This window comes from Phaseolus vulgaris, chromosome 9 (genome assembly GCF_051622355.1).
Source record: "Phaseolus vulgaris cultivar YP4 chromosome 9, ASM5162235v1, whole genome shotgun sequence".
Lineage (NCBI taxonomy): Eukaryota > Viridiplantae > Streptophyta > Magnoliopsida > Fabales > Fabaceae > Phaseolus > Phaseolus vulgaris.
The window spans coordinates 9,558,155-9,575,949 of NC_143506.1; the positions used below are offsets into that span (position 1 = coordinate 9,558,155).

At 33.7% G+C, this 17,795-nt stretch overlaps 2 protein-coding genes across 2 annotated transcripts; both read right to left on the reverse strand.

The window, feature by feature from the left end:
- Positions 1-1,229: 1,229 nt before the first annotated feature.
- LOC137821904 (blue copper protein) lies at positions 1,230-2,435 on the reverse strand. Its single transcript, XM_068626699.2, has 2 exons — positions 1,836-2,435; positions 1,230-1,744 (listed from the first exon to the last, which is right to left on the reverse strand). The coding sequence occupies exons 1-2, from the start codon at positions 1,999-2,001 to the stop codon at positions 1,356-1,358; spliced, it is 555 nt and encodes a 184-aa protein (XP_068482800.1). The 5' UTR covers positions 2,002-2,435; the 3' UTR covers positions 1,230-1,355.
- Positions 2,436-12,156: 9,721 nt separating this feature from the next.
- LOC137820326 (RNA-binding (RRM/RBD/RNP motifs) family protein) lies at positions 12,157-14,225 on the reverse strand. The gene is made up of 5 exons (XM_068624357.2): positions 13,837-14,225; positions 13,650-13,748; positions 13,258-13,545; positions 12,565-12,808; positions 12,157-12,477 (listed from the first exon to the last, which is right to left on the reverse strand). The coding sequence occupies exons 1-4, from the start codon at positions 14,164-14,166 to the stop codon at positions 12,605-12,607; spliced, it is 921 nt and encodes a 306-aa protein (XP_068480458.2). The 5' UTR covers positions 14,167-14,225; the 3' UTR covers positions 12,157-12,477; positions 12,565-12,604.
- Positions 14,226-17,795: the final 3,570 nt, after the last annotated feature.

Sequence of the window (17,795 nt, forward strand, 5' to 3'; positions counted from 1 at the left end):
GGACTTTTGCATATTTGGCCCATTCACAAAGGTAGATGTTTCCTACGGATAATTTACTCTAAAAACACAAAATTAACAATAATAATAGTTAAGGCCCAAATAAACCCAATTATAAGAATATTAATTAAAACTATGGATTTATTTATTATTATAGTCCAATAATCTATTAATAAGACTAATTAGGTACGAGATTTGCTTAATTTATATGTATCATCTTATGTTTGGTACGCGTTTCATCCATTTTTTTTATACACCTTATCAGACTTTATTATATTATTTATCAAACAAAACATTTGCATCTTACATTATATATTATTTTATAGTATTGTGATATTACAAACAAACTATGATAATATTTTATACTTTAACCGTTTTGAAACACTAATTAAAACTTGAGACGTTCAATCTTTGCCTTAACATATATTTTAAAACTTTGTTCTATTAAATACATTCTAAATTTGAGGTGAAGAAAATTGATATGAAGCAAAATTTATCATGATCCATTTGTTCCATTAAGTTCATCTTTAGTTTATTTTAGATTTTACCTTATCTAAGCCTTAAGCTATAATTGTTGAAGGAAGTTCAAAAATAAATAATCATTGAAGTGAAGAAAAGTGTTTGCCTTAGTTGGGCCATTCCAACTTTCTGTAGCTAATCAAAATTTGTGGGAATTTGGAGTACATCACATTTTTTTTAATTCCAACTTTAAGTGTTTTTGTGGTTAAATTTGCTCTATATTGAAACAATTTTTAAATAATTCTCTATAGTTCAAAAGTTTTTAACATAACTTTTATAATTAGTAACGCCCTATTTTGAATTTTCAGTTGAATCTCAAAGAGCTAAGTAAAAACTGTATATTTTTTTTAAACTACAAAAATTTGTTTCAGTTATAACTCATAATAATAAAATAATTTAATCTATTTTACTTTTTCGTTGAATATTACTTTCAATTTTAAATTCGTTTTTTTTTAAACAACTCTTTCAAAGTTGACACATTCTTTCCTAATCTAGTCCTAAATATATTTTCTTTTATCTTTAATCGAATCAATTAGGGAGATGATTTACTCTGTTTTTAAAATAAGAGATGTTTCTCTTCACCCATATGCATTAAAAAAGCAGCATATATAAAACATCCTACTGAAACAGTACCCTATAATAAATAACAAAAATAATAATGAAAAACCAACATGGGAAATTTCCTAGATAACTAACACTACAAAAGACCTGAATTAGTGCTCAGAGATAAATCTGAATAAGTAAAACCAGAAAACAGAGTGACAATAATTATAGTAATAAAATAAGATGGAAGAAACGCTGAAAGCACTGCCTCTGTCCTGGCTCAGCGACCAAATTTCTTACACCAGGCGCAAGACACAGAAAGAGATCCATGAAACAATCAACATGGCAACAATTGATGACACACTACTTGTTGAAGCCGAGTTTGATTTAGCAGCAGTGGTTGTGGTGGTGCTTGTTGGTGTGGCTGTGGTGGCTGTGCCATCGGAAGGTGAAGCCGTCCCAGTTGAAGGAGTAGTGTCTTTTCCTGCTTTGACAGTGACGGCAAGTTTCATGCCACCAGAACAATGTCCAGGAACAGAGCATATGAAGTAATGAGTGCCTGCAGTCTTGAGGGCAATTGTGCTTGCACCACTACTGTCTGAACTAATTGAATTCCCTGCTGTGCATGATTTGTAGTCACTCTCTTTAACTTCATCCACTGTGTGCCCAGCTCCATAGTTGAACACTGTCACACAAATGAATCTCACATCAAGTTAAATATTGTTTTTTTTATATATAATTAAGTAACAAAAAGTGAATTGTTTGCTAGTTCTTACCGAGAGTATCACCCACTGCGAAGGTCTTGCCACTAGTCCATGAACTATAATCAGCACCAATTGCCCAACCTGAAGAATCTCCCACGGTGTGGAGGGTTGCCAGGGTTGGAAGGACCATGGTGACTGCTATGAGTGAGCCCAAAACCAGAGCAGTGGAGGATGCCATGATTTGGTGAGACAATGGGGAGGCTCTGAAGATGCAATTGGAAAATGGGTTTGGTTTATATTGTTGAGGGAAGGTGATGGGAGTTGTTAGAGTTAGGGCCAGCTGTCAGATTCTGCATGAGGAAATGACTTTAGTTGCACTTCATACCTAACAGCCACAAAAGATGGTGTTATGGGTTCTTTCCAACTCTCATTATTATGAGATACCAAATAGTTGTTGAGTGGAATTATTATGCTGCAATCATAATGCCCTTTGACTAAACCTTTAGTAGGATCGGTTGTGATGAAGAAAAAAGAAAAAGCATGCATCTATGTATCTCCTTTGCTTCCCCAGTTTTAAACTCTCTTAAACTGTTATCTGTTTTTTTAAGGAAATTTCTAGTTCCAATTTTGTAGCAACATGTTCCGACCAACACGGTTGGGAAGTTACGTGTTTGTGCTTTGAAGGAACTCCTGTCAATATATCTGATGAGGTTCCTTACTACTCTGCATAATTGCAGAAAACGAATACTTGCTTAGAACCTACACAACACGGAACTACTAACGCTTTATGTTAATAAATTATTAGGTCTTAACTAATCTTTATTTGATAAATTATTTTTTTAATCTGTGAAACTTTTAGCCATGCCATGAGTCAATAAATTGCCAACACGTAATAATAATGATACATTGGCATGCTAAAAAGGACCATTAATAATTATAAAGTCTTACACATCAACATTTGTATGGAAGATATCATTGCGTTGCTCCTTATAGCCACTCTTAAAGGAAAGGAATGGAGACAATACATGTTATTAGACAAGAGTGTAAAGCTTAGACTTTTCACGGGATTTAAGTATAATTAATAATAGGATGACGTGTTTCAAATCTAAATTCTTACAAAATTAAAGAAAACCAAACGCTTTTTCACTAAATTGGTTAACTTTTTTTAATTTATTAAAATGAACAGATTTTTAAAAATTATAAATGAACAGTATTTAAGAAACAAAACTTCAAAATGGTATCTCTACATTGAAATTGAAATGGTTGGACAACTTTTATATTCTATAGTTATAGAGTGTGTTTGGATTGGGGAGGGGATTTGAGGAGGGGATTTGAGGAGTGAATTTGAAATGATTTGAGAGGAAAGTGAAGTTGTTTGGATTGGAGTATATTAGAGTAAATTTACAGAAAAGTTTATTGAAGTTTGTAATTGATGTGATATTGTGAAATATTTTTAAATGTATAAAATATAAGTTTACAAATTTGATAAATAATAAATTTTTAAGAAATTATAAAAGAATTTAATATAAAAGAATTTAGAAATATATATTAGAATTAAAATAAATTAAAAGAAATACGTATTAATAATTAAAATTAATCTTTTATTTATTATTTATTTTATTATAATATATAAATTAATTTTAATAATTAATATAAAAATTATAAATGTAATATATATATTAAAATATAATTTACATATATATATATAATCAGTATGTAGTTTATTAATTTTTTAAAACAAAATTAATATAAATCCAACTTTCCCTGCAAATCTCTTCACAAAGGAAGATAAAGTTTCAAAGGAAAAAACTGACTCGTTTTTCATGTTTTCATACATCTATTTTTTCGTTTTTCCAACTTTTCCTGCACTTTAATTTTCTTCATCATTCTCCACCTAAAAACGAACATAGCAATAATGAAATTATATGTCTCAATACTTTTGTTTTTAAAAATTATTTTATTTTTGAGTCATGATAGTTGGACATCCCACTTTTCTTCTACATTAAACTTAGAAGTATGTTGATGCAAGGAACTTGGAGAAAAAATTAAAGGAAATAAACGAAGAAGCCAGAATCATGCATATCATTTACCTTAGTTTTGATGAAGAAGTCATAGAAGGAATAGTTAGATTGTGTCCCATAGTAGCATATTTGAAAACATTCTAAGATATATAAGATGGTTTCTTTCTTAGCACGTAACCGTACATGAAATTTAAAAGATAGGGTGAAGGTGGCAACGGAAAGAAGAATTTGTTGGTGGGGTTTGGGAAAGAATGTGAGATGTGAAATCTTGATCCCAACAGCTTACCAAACACTATGACTGAATAAAGTTTATAGCACGTTAAATTAGTTTCTGGAATCATCATAACAGCTTAATTTAATCTTCAAATTACTACATCATTGTTAGGGTTTTTTTTTGTAATTATTGAAAATTATTATCACTTATTAGTTTTTAAATCTAAAAGCAAGTCTGAAGCCTGGTCGTATGGGGTCCTTTGTTAGGGTGGTCCTTACCTGACCTCTTGGTGACGACGCCATTACGTAGAATAAAGGTGCAAAGGTTCTACGGGTTAGGGCGAAATTCTTATTTTTCTAGTTTATTCCGAGACCCCAATATTTTTAAAATATTAAAATTATCGAGTAATTTTTTTGTATTCTGACTAAAATATTTATATCTTAGATTCAGATTTTTCTAGAATTTTGAAGTACAATTTTTTTAAATTATATAATTTAAAATATAAATTTATATTATAGATTTTATAATTCGGAATACAAACTTTGATTTATATTTGAAATTATATATTTCGTAATATAATATATTTTAAATTTTACCGATTATATTATAATATATTTCAAATTTTACAATTGAAAATGTAATGTATTTTGAATTCTAGAATTTAGTTCAGTGATTTGAGATGTTGAAGTGTTTTCTTATAAAATATTCACAATGGATTTGACCATGCAACTGGTAAAGATATCACTTGCTAGGAAGATTATAGTATTGATGGTAACCAAGCTAGGCTAGATTTAAAAGAAAAATGAAACGTAATTATGTCCCTGTACTATACGACATCTTAGGATCTTCAAACCGAGATATGTTGACATAATACAAATTCTCGGCCTCTCGTCATATTGTCTTAAGGGATGATCATCGAATTTTCATCCATCTCACTTCGATCTTAAACTAAATCAATTATTTATGAAGAAAAGATTATTAAAATAAGAACTTAATTAGATAGAAAAGGAATGATGTTAATTATGGAGATTAGTTGTATATGCGATATTGTAATTACTTTGGAAATATAGCTCAAAACAAGACCGGATACAAAGAGAAGGAGGGAGAGCACTACCCTATATAAGAAAAAGAAGATGACTTGATAAAGGACAACAAACAAGAGACGACTATAATTGAGATAAGAGGAACAACAACTCACAGGAAGTAATTCTAACTCATATTTTACACTATATTCACTATATTTTATTCTCTTACTAACTTGAGCGTCGGAATATCTTTTGCAAGTGGAGACCCCTCATTCCCTTGGAACCAATTCATGAAGCTTGTAAGGATACAATCTGATGACCATCTCGGAGTTTAAGTGGACTCAACACATGCTCCATAATTAACGTCCTCCCAATCCAATAAATGGGATCTTTTTCATTAACTCCAGAGATTGACACTAAAACCATTTCACCACATGATCGGGCTCGGTCCATAACCTCACAATCTCCTACCCTCAGGCGTAATCCAATGAGGCTAATAAGTTCATAACCATTAAATTCAGAAATCAACATCAGATTCGCTTTCACCCTATCATTAGGCCCGACCCATGACCTCACAACCCCCTAGCCTCAGACTAGCCTTAGATGTAAGCCAATGAGGCTAATTTTGGTGTAATTAGTACAAGCTCTTGTACTGAGTGGATTTTGGTTCAACTCCTTCCTGTAACAAATCTTTAATATTAAATCTAATAGCTTTAATAATAATTGGATAACAATATAATAGTAGTAAAAAATAAGAATAAAATTAGTTTTGGTATACGTGGGATTGAAATTAATTTGAGAATATAACTCAAAACAATACAAGGGCGAGAACACTATCCTATATAAGGGGAAAAAATGATCTGATAAAGGACAACAAACAAGAGACGACTAGAACTAAGACAAGGGAAACAATAACCAGCAACAACTCACATAGACTAATTTCAACTCATATTTTACACTATACTCTGTTGGGAAAAACGGGTAATTTTCCCACTAAAACAAAACCCTAATAGAGCTACCCGACAAATAATATTGAATAAAATAAAGCGGAATAATAAAAGAGATAAAGAGGAAAAAACACACCCGAAAATTGTTAACGGAGTTTGGCCTGTTTAGCCTAATCTCCGAGCACAACAAAAACAACTCCCTTTTATTATTATGAGAGAAGATATTACAAATTGGGATATATAACAGTGAAGGAGGAGCGTTTAATTTATAACCCTCAAACCTCCTTCCCAAACAATGAACCCACCGATGTGGGACTTGGGATTAAGCCAAAATCAACAAATCTCCACCTTGGCTTAATTTCAAGTCCCACCTAAAACAAATCTTCTCAAAACATAACAAAAACAAACTTTACAGTGCTTCAAATTTGCGCCTCCGGGCGCCAACTTCAAATGTGCAAGATATTAACCAAGTCTAAACAGTGTTCAAACTTGGTCCTTGTAACCACCTTGGCGAGCATATCTGCAGGATTCTCCGTAGTGTGAATCTTTTGGAGAACAATCTCCTCTTCTTCGAGAATCTCACGCACAAAGTGATAACGAACATCAATGTGCTTCGTCCGTGCATGAAAGACTTGATTCTTTGCTAAATGAATAGCACTCTGACTGTCAGAATATAACTCAAGTTGTTTTTGACCAACTCCCAAGTCTTTAAGCAACCCATGAAGCCAAATTGCTTCCTTCACAGCCTCTGTAATCGCCATATACTCTGCCTCTGTCGTAGACAAAGCCACCGTAGACTGCAAGGTAAACTTCCAACTAACTGGCGCTTTTGCTAAAGTGAACAAATAGCCAGTTGTAGACCGTCGCTTATCCAACTCACCTGCATAATCAGAATCACAATATCCAACTATGCATTGACCAAGTGATTCATCTTGCTCAAATGTCAATCCAACATCTAAGGTATTTTGGAGGTACCGTAGAATCCATCTCACAGCTTGCCAATGACCCTTGCCCGGATCATGCATGTACCTGCTAACAACACTCACAGCCTGTGAAATATCTGGTCTCGTACACACCATTGCATACATCAAGCTTCCAACTGCATTTGCATATGGGACTTTCGTCATGTATTCTCGTTCTTCATCAGTCGTCGGAGATAAACGGCTACTCAATTTCAAATAAGGAGCAAGTGGGGTACTCACAGGTTTTGTATCTTCGTGTATACCAAAACGTTGTAGTACCTTCTGCAAATACTGCTTCTGTGACAACCAAAGTTTTCCCCTCTCCCTGTCCCTGTTTATCTCCATGCCGAGAATCTTCTTGGCTTCCCCCAAATCCTTCATCTCGAACTCTTTACTCAACTGAGCCTTTATCCTATCAATCTCAACTTGGCTCTTTGCTGCAATCAGCATATCATCAACATATAAGAGTAAGTAAATGTAGGAACCATCTTCAAGTCTGCGCAAATACACACATTGATCATATTTGCTTCTCTTGTACTTCTGATCCTTCATGAACTTATCAAATCGTTTGTACCACTGTCTCGGAGATTGTTTCAGTCCGTACAACGATTTGCTAAGTTTACAAACCCAATCTTCTTTACCATCAACCTTGTATCCTTCTGGTTGAGTCATATAGATTTTCTCATTCAAATCACCGTGTAGGAACGCGGTCTTTACATCAAGTTGAGCAAACTCCAAATTCAACTGTGCTACCAAGGCCAACAAAATTCGAATGGAGGAATGTTTAACAACTGGAGAAAATACCTCATTATAATCAATTCCCTCCCTCTGAGCAAAGCCTTTAGCAACCAACCTTGCCTTGTAGCGAACATCTTCTTTATTAGGGAATCCTTCTTTCTTTGCAAATACCCATTTGCACCCAATTGCCTTCTTACCTTTTGGTAATTGTGCCAACTTCCACGTCTTGTTCTTCTTCAAAGACTGCATCTCCTCTTCCATCGCACCTGCCCAATTACCACTCTCTGAACTCAGAATGGCTTCTAGGTAAGTGGATGGAATGTCATCAACAACTGGAAGTGCATAGGCAACCATATCCATGAAACGAGCAGGCTTCTGAATATCCCGTCTCTGTCTTCTAACTGCAATTGGCGCTGATTGTTGTTGAGATTCTTGGGTAGGAACCTCTTCCTCATCTGACTCTTCTTCTGCCATAGGAGAGTCACTTGTAGTATCTCGTGTTGGGATCACCACTGTCTGCTCAAACTCCACCTGCTTCCGAACACACTCCACCTGTTGCAGAGTACTATCAGCTCCTTCTGGATTTACCTTCTTTAACATGGAAGATTCATCAAAGGTAACATCCCTGCTGATAATCGTCTTCTTTGCCTCTAGACACCACAAACGGTATCCCTTCACTCCAGGACTAAAGCCCATGAAAAGAGTCTTCTTTGCCCGTGGATCCAACTTTGATTCAATCACATGATAATATGCAATAGAACCAAAAACATGCAAAGAATCAGTTGCAGGTTTTCCAAACCATACCTCTAACGGGGTTTTGCCATCTATAGCAGATGATGGCAAACGATTAACGAGATGTTGAGCGTATGTCACAGCCTCAGCCCAAAACTTTCTGCCTAACTCAGCATTAGATAGCATACAACGAACTTTCTCTACAAGTGTCTTGTTCATACGCTCTGACACCCCATTCTGCTGTGGTGTTTTCCTGACAGTGAAGTGCCGAACTATGCCACAATATTGGCATACCTTCAGGAACGGATCACTCTTGTATTCTCCACCATTGTCTGTTATGAGAACCTTGATCTTCCTTCCTGTCTGGTTTTCAACTTGAGTTTTCCACTTAAGAAAAATTCCAAGCACCTCATCTTTCTTCTCCATGGTAAACACTCAAACTCTCCTGGAAAAATCATCAACAAAAGTGACAAAATAATGCCTACCTCCAATTGACGGAGTCTTGGCAGGTCCCCACACATCTGAATGCACATAATCCAAAATACCCTTGGTATTGTGAATTGCAGTGCCAAACTTCACTCTTCGTTGTTTTCCCAAAACACAATGCTCACAAATCTTCAAGTTTGCAAGTCTTCGTACCTTTCAACAGTCCCTGCTTGGCAAGAATTTGCAAGGATTTCTCTCCAGCATGTCCCAACCTCATATGCCACAGCTTCGTTGCCTAAGCATCCTTCTTAGTGCTAGAAGTTGTTGTCGCTACTGTCCCCACCACTGTACTACCTTGGTAGTAATATAGATTGTTCTTCCTCACACCTTTCATCATCACCAGTGCTCCTGAAGTTGCTTTAAGAATTCCATCTCGCATCGTCACAACTAGGCCTTTAGATTCTAAAGCCCCCAATGAGATGAGATTCTTCTTCAACTTTGGCACGTACCGTACATCCCGCAAAATTCTGGTGGATCCATCATGATTCCGCAGCTTGATTGAACATATCCCGACTGTCTTACATGGATTATCATTACCCATGTAAACAACCCCGCCATCGAGTTCTTGAAAATCAAAGAACCATTCCCGAATGGGACACATATGATAGGTACAACCTGAATCCAATATCCACTCATCTGGATACGATGATGCTGAAAGCGAGACAATTAAAGAGATATTTGATTCCACATCACTTTTGCATTCTGCAACATTTTCATCTTGCGGAACCTTCTCTTTCTTCTGCAGTTTTGGACAGTCTTTCTTCCAGTGTCCTTTCTCATGACAGAAAGCACACTCATCTTTGGCAACGGCTCGACCTTTAGACTTAGACATCCCTCTTCTCTCCTTTGTTTGGCTTTGTTGACGACCTCTTGCCACCAATGCTTCTTCTTATGTCGTTGATTTGGTTTTCAGCTTATCCTGCTTTCTCAATTCATGACTATATAAAGCAGAACAAACAGCATCTAACGACACATTCTCCTTCCCGTGAAGGAGCGTAGTCTCCAAATGTTCAAATTCATCAGGAAGAGATGATAACAACATCAAAGCCAAATCCTCATCCTCAAACTTCACATCTAAATTCAACAAGTCTGCTACTAATTGATTAAACATAGTGATGTGTGCATTCATAGTAGTACCTTGTTGGTAGTCAAATCGGAACAACCTTTTCTTCATCAGGAGCTTGTTCTGACCACTCTTCTTCAGAAACTTGTCCTCCAATGCCTTCCACAGTTTGTGTGCAGAAGTCTCATTTTTTACAGCGTACTTCTGCTCTCTGGACAGGCAGGATCGAATAGTTCCGCATGCTAACCAGTTAATGATACTCCAGTCTTTCTCCTCTACCTCTTTTGGTTTCTCTCCTTCAATAGCAATATCAAGACCCTGCTGAAAAAGAGAGTCCAAGACCTCTCCTTGCCACATGCCAAAATGTCCAGTGCCATCAAATATTTCCACCGCCAATTTCAAAGTGGACACCGGGAACCTCGACCATGATGACGAGGAGCCCGACACTCTGGATACATTCTTCGCTTCTTCTTCACCCAAGGCGAACCTTCGGCTCTTGATACCACTTGTTGGAAAAAAGGGTAATTTTCCCACTAAAACAAAACCCTAACAGAGCTACCCGACAAATAATATTGAATAAAATAAAGCGGAATAATAAAAGAGATAAAGAGGAAAAAACACACCCGAAAATTGTTAACGGAGTTCGGCCTGTTTAGCCTAATCTCCAAGCACAGCAAAAATAACTCTCTTTTATTATTATGAGAGAAGATATTACAAATTGGGATATATAGCAGTGAAGGAGGAGCGTTTAATTTATAACCCTCAAACCTCCTTCCCAAACAATGAACTCACCGATGTGGGACTTGGGATTAAGCCAAAATCAACATACTCAATATCTTTAATGCTCTTACTTACTTGAACGTCGGAGTATCTCCTATAGGTGGAACCCTTTATTTCCTTGGAACCAATTCATGAAGCTTGTAAGGATACGATCCGATGACCATCTCATAATTTAACTAACCTTAACTACATGATCTGTTTGAGAGACATCCTCTTGACCATAAAAGTATCAAATAAGGATACAAAAGAATTAAGGTTCCGTTTACATTTGATTTGAGTGATGAAGGAAATTAAGTGTCTCTTACAGCATCTACCACGTTGACCAGGCTGGAAGCGCCTCATGTTAACTATTGTCCAATGTGGACATAAGTGCTATTCTGTATGAAACACCAAGGCGCAAATGTATAACACACATACATCCCTCTCTGTGTATATATATACAAGTATGTATGTATAATATTAGCATTTTATGTTTTAATTTTTTTACACAACACTCTACGAATGAGAAATGTAAAATATGCAGTTACTTCACTCTACATAAAATTATCAGTAAAGGATATCTCCTAGAGATTCAAAGAGATGCAATATCATGATGCTATTTAGCCCAGTAAAATCCTAAATACGTATGTCACTACTTACCATGATTATAAAATCAGGATTCGTGTCATGAATTGAAGACTTATTTTCTAAACTGTGTTTCGAACGGTATCTATCTTTAAGATGAAACATTAAAGACAAACATTAGCATTTTAAAGCCAAGCAACTTACTATATAGCTAACATTACAAAGTGAAGCATAAACTTCAAAGAAGACCAAGATTCAAGTCATGGCACTGATAATTAAAAAAAAAACAAAGCATGACAGCACAATTTCAATGCAGAGTCCCAAAAAGTACACAAAAAATGACAGCGAATACTGAAACAATTCAAAGTACCACAAGGACAATTCAAGGTGTATTTCTAGCAATTCAGATTATTCAAGGTGCAATTCAGCGTAAAAAATTATTAAGGAGGCATTTTGAATCACTGCATGTCAGAATCAAACCACCCAAATCGTAAAGTGATTCATGTATGGTTTCTGATGACATTGCAGTATTTAGAAAATACTACAAGAGGGATTTAAGTGCATTGTAAACAATCCCCCTTTTCTTGATAACATATATAGAAAACTCAGTAGCAATAATCTGACTTTGGGCTGTGATTCAAGCCAACCTTCAAGCATCATTCAAGGATTATAAGACAGGTCTTATGTCTTGTAGCAATACTATCAAAGTAAAACCAAATAACTGTCTTGGAGCTACTCTAAAAAAATTCACAAAACACGCCACAAATGTTATTGATACAAACGGTTAGTATTGTTCTATCAGACATATTTCATGGTCAAGCTTCAGTTCCAGTTTGAATGGTTTAATTTTGCGTCCTTCCGTTAAATTTCAAACCAATATTCTTATGCTATTGAATATATTGAAGATAAAGAAAGAATGCGTTGGATAACATCCACATCACTGTGAAGCAACTCCAAACCAGTGAAGATACAAACAACGTCACTAATATACATATGTTTCTTGCTTTCTTAAGATATAGTAGCACGCCAACAATTGTTAAATTACACAATAAGGATTTGTTGACTCCATGGAGATGTTATCATTCACTCACAGTAACTAATCATTCTTGAATCACAGAAATGATTGCACTTGCTTCTATTCATTCCTTGTATCTCGAGCCTCTGGTTTAAAAAGCTTCAAACCTGTAAAAGAGGTTAATGTAAACCACTCAGACTTTGGATTGTCAGGAAGAATGAGCAAACATCAGAATGTACGAAGCAAGCACATACAACATCAACAATATTAGTATGCATCAGGGAAAATTTGCTATCAATCAGCCTTGTCAGCTTCTGTTCCATTCACACTCAACTCAGGAGTATCTTCAGAGTTTGGAGTCTCCTCTGCCGGCTGTTGAGCTTCTGCCCCATTCACACTCAACTCAGAAGGAGTATCTACAGACTTTGGATTCCTATCCCCTGGTTTTTGAACAAATCGCCGACCCCGATCCACCCTGATTGACCTTCCCATAAAATCCTGTAGAGGAACAATTTTCCCTGTGTCACTCTGATAAAAAACAGTATCCCAAACACTAAAAGCTTGTTTGATTCCTTCTCACTTCAATGTTTTAAAAACTGTTCTCTAAAACAATTCCATACTAGTCAAAAATTTATTTCTGGTCCAAAATGTATTAAGTTCTGAAAACTGTTACCAAATCAAGTGTTACAAAAAAAAAAACAGAAATAACTAATAGATGTTTTGTCATCATGTCCTGTTCTCTTCTAGTGTTCGTGGAACAAACTTTGAGAAAACAAAAATGTACTGGGGAGACAAACATTTTCAAATGTGCTTAGGTTAGGGGACAAAGAAATTATAGAAAAAAAAGTAAACAAACAAGGTCCAAGACGTTGCTGATAAAAGTTGTGAGATTGACATTCCCCATGATCAATAATCCAAATCCAAACAAATAAGAAACCCGGAGTTACCTTTCCTTGGAACTCAGAAAGAGCAGCCTCAGCTTCTTTCTTGGACTTGAACGACACAAATCCATAACCTGACGGCTTTCTAGGACTTTCATGAAATACAACCTCAGCTCTAACAACTTTACCAGTTCCGGAATCAAAAAACTCCTTGAGATCCGTGGACTTGGCTTCATAGGACAAGTTAGCAACAAACAAGTTAAAGGTCACCCCAGAACTTGGTTTCACCGGAGGCGGCGTTTTCTTCTTTTTCGGGCGAGCATAATTGACTCTCATTACACGACCCTCAAACTCCTAAGCACCCACCATTCATAGAAAGAAAAAGAAAAATCAAACATTACTTCTGACCAAAATGTGTGTGTAAACAACAGAAGTAGTGTAGAGTGTTTAAGCCTTACATACGATTCGAGTTTATTGAGAGCTTCGAGAGCCTCTTCTGGGGACCCCATTTCGACAAAGGCCAAACCCCGGTTTCTGTCTTTCTTATACATAGAAAGCTTAACCGCGACAACGGACACAATTTCAGGAAACAAAAAGCTTAAATAAACAGAATGGTAAAAAAGAGAAGGAAAGAAAAAGGCAAACCTCCACGTCAAGGACTTTTCCATGTTTTTCAAACAAAGAACGAATATCCTCTGGGGTGCTCGTCCAGGGCACGTTCTGAGCGAGCAACCTTGTGCGAGAAAATTCTTCTTCTGTAACTGGCTGGGCTTGTTGTTCGGAAGTGGAAACGCATGTGAGAGTGAAATTTGGGGTTTGTTTGGTTGTGGAAAGGGATAAGCGTGGAAGGCGAAAGGAAGAGTGATTGGGGAAGTTGATGGATTGGGAAATGGAAGAGAAAGAGATGGAATGGGAAGAGGTTTGAGGGGATAAATGATTTGCAGAAGTTAAGCACACAACACGTAGAAGAGCCATTACTCAACAATGTCATTCACAAACCTATTCTCCTCATTTTCAATATCACCACCACACAGGTTTGTGGCAAGTGTCAGGGAAATGGATAAGACCATCTTCGCTATGAAACGACACCGTTATCCTTGCCTTCTTTCTCTTTTTGCCTCATTTTTCGGGTGCATCAATGAAAATAAAAACAAAATTAAAATAATAAAAATGTTCCATTATATTACAAGTTCAAACTTATTTAAACTAATTTAATCATTTTTAAAAAGTTTTCCTGCCATTAATCTAAATTTAAACTCAATTACTTCACTCTGTTCATTTTTTTTATTTACCGTTTTCGAAACAGTTAAACTCAATTAAAATTTAAAAGATCTAAATTCTGTTCTTTTAGTTTTATGTACTTTACACTTCAGGCGTTTGAATATTTTTTTATGTTTTCTTTTACTTTTGTATAACTTTTTTACTATTTTAATGACATATATTAAACTGCAACGGCAGAAAATGTTATTGATTATTTTGAAACAAGATCTAATGCATGGTTATGTTTCTGGCACTTGCCTCACCTGGTGAACCGTTGAAATAATGGGCTACTGGGCTTGTCATGGGTTCATGTCAGTTTATCATATGTTAATTGCTTTTGATTTCTCCACCCCCATCATTACTAACTTCACTCCACTACTAACTTTAAAACACTAAGGCCTTGTTTGCTTTCAGGGGTAGTACTGTTGTCGACGACAGAAGTCACAACACCACCCCATTTGTTTCCATGTATGGTTGCGGGTGAGGGAGGAAGGAAAGAGAAAGGGGAGTGGATTTTGGTTCTCCTTGAAGATGAAGAGAAAGTTAAGATGAGGAGAGCGAGTGCCACGTCAACCTTACGAAGTTACGTTGTTGTCCTTGCTTTTGTGCTGGAATCCAGGACAACACTGTCCCCTGCATGCATGCCACATGAAAGCATCAGATTTCTGACTTGGCTCAGGAATCGTTTGACCGTGTGAAAGTGTGAAAGCTGAGTGAATGCAGTGGGTGAGGTAGGTGTGGAACTTGGTTAAATGCTATATAAAACGATGCATGAAGTTGGTTCCTCCATTCACAGATAATCAAAGAAAGTGAAGCCATTAGAGTGTGTATTGGGGTTGGAGAGATTCGTAAGCCATCATAGTGTGTGGTAGGGGCTTGAGTTACTTATAGGTTGTTCATCTCAGGTGAGAGCATGTCTTTAAATGGTGCTTAATCGATTATGGCTGAACTAGCACTGGTCACATAATCGATTATGGTGTAGATAATCGATTAAACAAAGGCAGTAACCGATTATATGTAAAAATTTCAACCCATAATCGATTATTTGAAGGGTGCAAAAAATTATGGTTGTTTTTTGCCTACTAACATAATCGATTATACGTGGATAATCGATTATCCTATGTATATAACTGATGGGATAATCGATTATGTTCTAACTTTTGTGAAATTCTGTGTTTCTTAATTTGTTTTATGTGGTTTTCAGGCACTCGTGGTGTGTTCTTCATCCAATTTATATTGTGTTGTTCTTCACTGCTGTTCTTCAGTTTTTTAATTTTTTATGTTAACTTTTTTTTTTTTATTTCTGTTTGGATGATTATGGTTTTGTAATATAATTTGTTTAGAGTTTAGTTTAGTTAATTATGTTAACCAGTTAGTAAATTAATGTTGTTTGTAATTCCTTTATTTAATTTATTTTTTTAATTTTTGTAGATAGTTATTATTTTTTTAACATTTAAGAAAAATATTTATTTGTATGAAATGAATGATTTACAGAATGAAAACATAAATTTGTAAAGTTTAGGTTTTTTTTATATTAAACATAAATTATTAATGTTATAATTAAAACAAATAAAAAAATGTTGTAGTGATTAAAAAAAACTCAAAAAGTTTAGATAAATATTGTTTATATTTTTAATAATAAATATACATAGTTAATTTTTTTTTAACAATTAATTGTTTATAAGAGAATAGATTTATTTATTTTAAATGAATATTTGTATTCTGTATGGTTAATATTTTTTTAGATTGGACAAAAATTATTAATGTTATCATTAAAAACATTAAAAAAAATGTTTTAGTAATTTTTGTTATAAGATTTAATTGTTTATAAAAAAAAATTATCTTTTTAAAATGAATATTTGTAGGTTTTTTTTATATGTTACATAAATTGTTAATATTTTTAATGTTATAATTAAAAAATTTATAAATTTTTTTGTATTAATTTAAAAAAGAAGTAAGACTTTTGAGAAGAAATATGATATTTTAATAATAAATGTAGAAAGTAATTATTTATTTAAAAATGAATTGTTTATAAAAAAGATTTAAAAAATTTAATTTTGACAGAATGAAATTCAAGATTTAAAAAAGATTTTTTATAGGGTTTTCATTTTTTAGATTTAACATAATTTATTAATGTTATAATTAAAAATATTATAAAAATGTTGTAGTAATTAAAAAAAAAAGCAGTAAAAGTTTAGAGTAGAAATATGATTTTGACTTAATTTTTTTTAATTTGTATTTTAAAAAAAAATAGTATTTATAAACAAAATTTTGACAGAATGGAATAAAAAATTTGTAATGTTTAGGGTTTTTTAATTTTATTTCACATAAATTATTGGTGTTAGAATTAAATGTTATAAAAAAATATTATAGTAATTTAAAAAGGCAGAAAAAGTTTAGAGAAGAAATTTGAATTTATAATAATAATTGTAGATATTAGTATTTAAAAATTAAATTTTTTATAAGAAATAATTTTTTATTTGTAAATAATATTTTTACAGAATTCAAATAAAATTTGATAATGTTTAGTTAATATTTTTTTAGATTGGACATAAATTATTAATGTTATCATTAAAAAAAAATTATGTATTTAAAATGAATATTTTTACAAGTAGAAATAAAAATTTGTAATTTGTAGGGTTTTATTTTATATGTTACATAAATTGTAAATGTTATAATTAAAAACTTTATAAAAAATGTTGTATTAATTAAATAAAACAGTAAAACTTTTGAGAAGAAGAAGAGTAAGAATGTTGTGAAGGAATAAGAAGAGAGAATACATTGCGAAAAGAAACTTGTTCTGAAAAGTTTTTTCTAGAACACATTTTACGTGTTCCACGAAACTTGTTCTAAAATGTTCATTTTGAAAAATGTATTTCATAAGATATTATATACGTTCTATAAACCTTGTTATGAAATATATTTCATGCATTTCACACATTCTATTTTCTAAATTATGTACTATAAATTTTATTTGAAAATTTTGGAAATCCCATAAGACATGTTTTGGAAATCTCGAGAAGGGTAATACAAAAGTCATTTTAAATGTGAGTAAAATATTTGTTTTAAAAATTATGGGCTTGCACACAAAATTTGTGGGACTGCAAGAAGAAAAAAACGTATATTAAATTTTCATGATATTCAAAATAAATGTCTTTTATTTGATTACCAAGGGAATTAAAAAATTGAAAATTGTCAATTGCATAAATTATACGAGATTTTGTAATAAAATACATTAGTATTTTAAGCTAAGAATACGGTATCAAATATAATCGTACCAATTGACATTTTTCTAAAAAAAATGTTAAAACATTTTTTATTTTATGGAATTAATTGTCATTGAG

Coding starts and splice junctions, on each gene's coding strand:
- LOC137820326 (XM_068624357.2), bottom strand. CDS start 14,166: ATGGCTCTTCTACGTGTTGTGTGCTTAACTTCTGCAAATCATTTATCC. Junction 13,749..13,836: donor GAAAAGTCCTTGACGTGGAG/GTTTGCCTTTTT, acceptor GTCGCGGTTAAG/CTTTCTATGTATAAGAAAGA. Junction 12,809..13,257: donor TTTCTGAGTTCCAAGGAAAG/GTAACTCCGGGT, acceptor GTTCCTCTACAG/GATTTTATGGGAAGGTCAAT.
- LOC137821904 (XM_068626699.2), bottom strand. CDS start 2,001: ATGGCATCCTCCACTGCTCTGGTTTTGGGCTCACTCATAGCAGTCACC. Junction 1,745..1,835: donor CGCAGTGGGTGATACTCTCG/GTAAGAACTAGC, acceptor TTTGTGTGACAG/TGTTCAACTATGGAGCTGGG.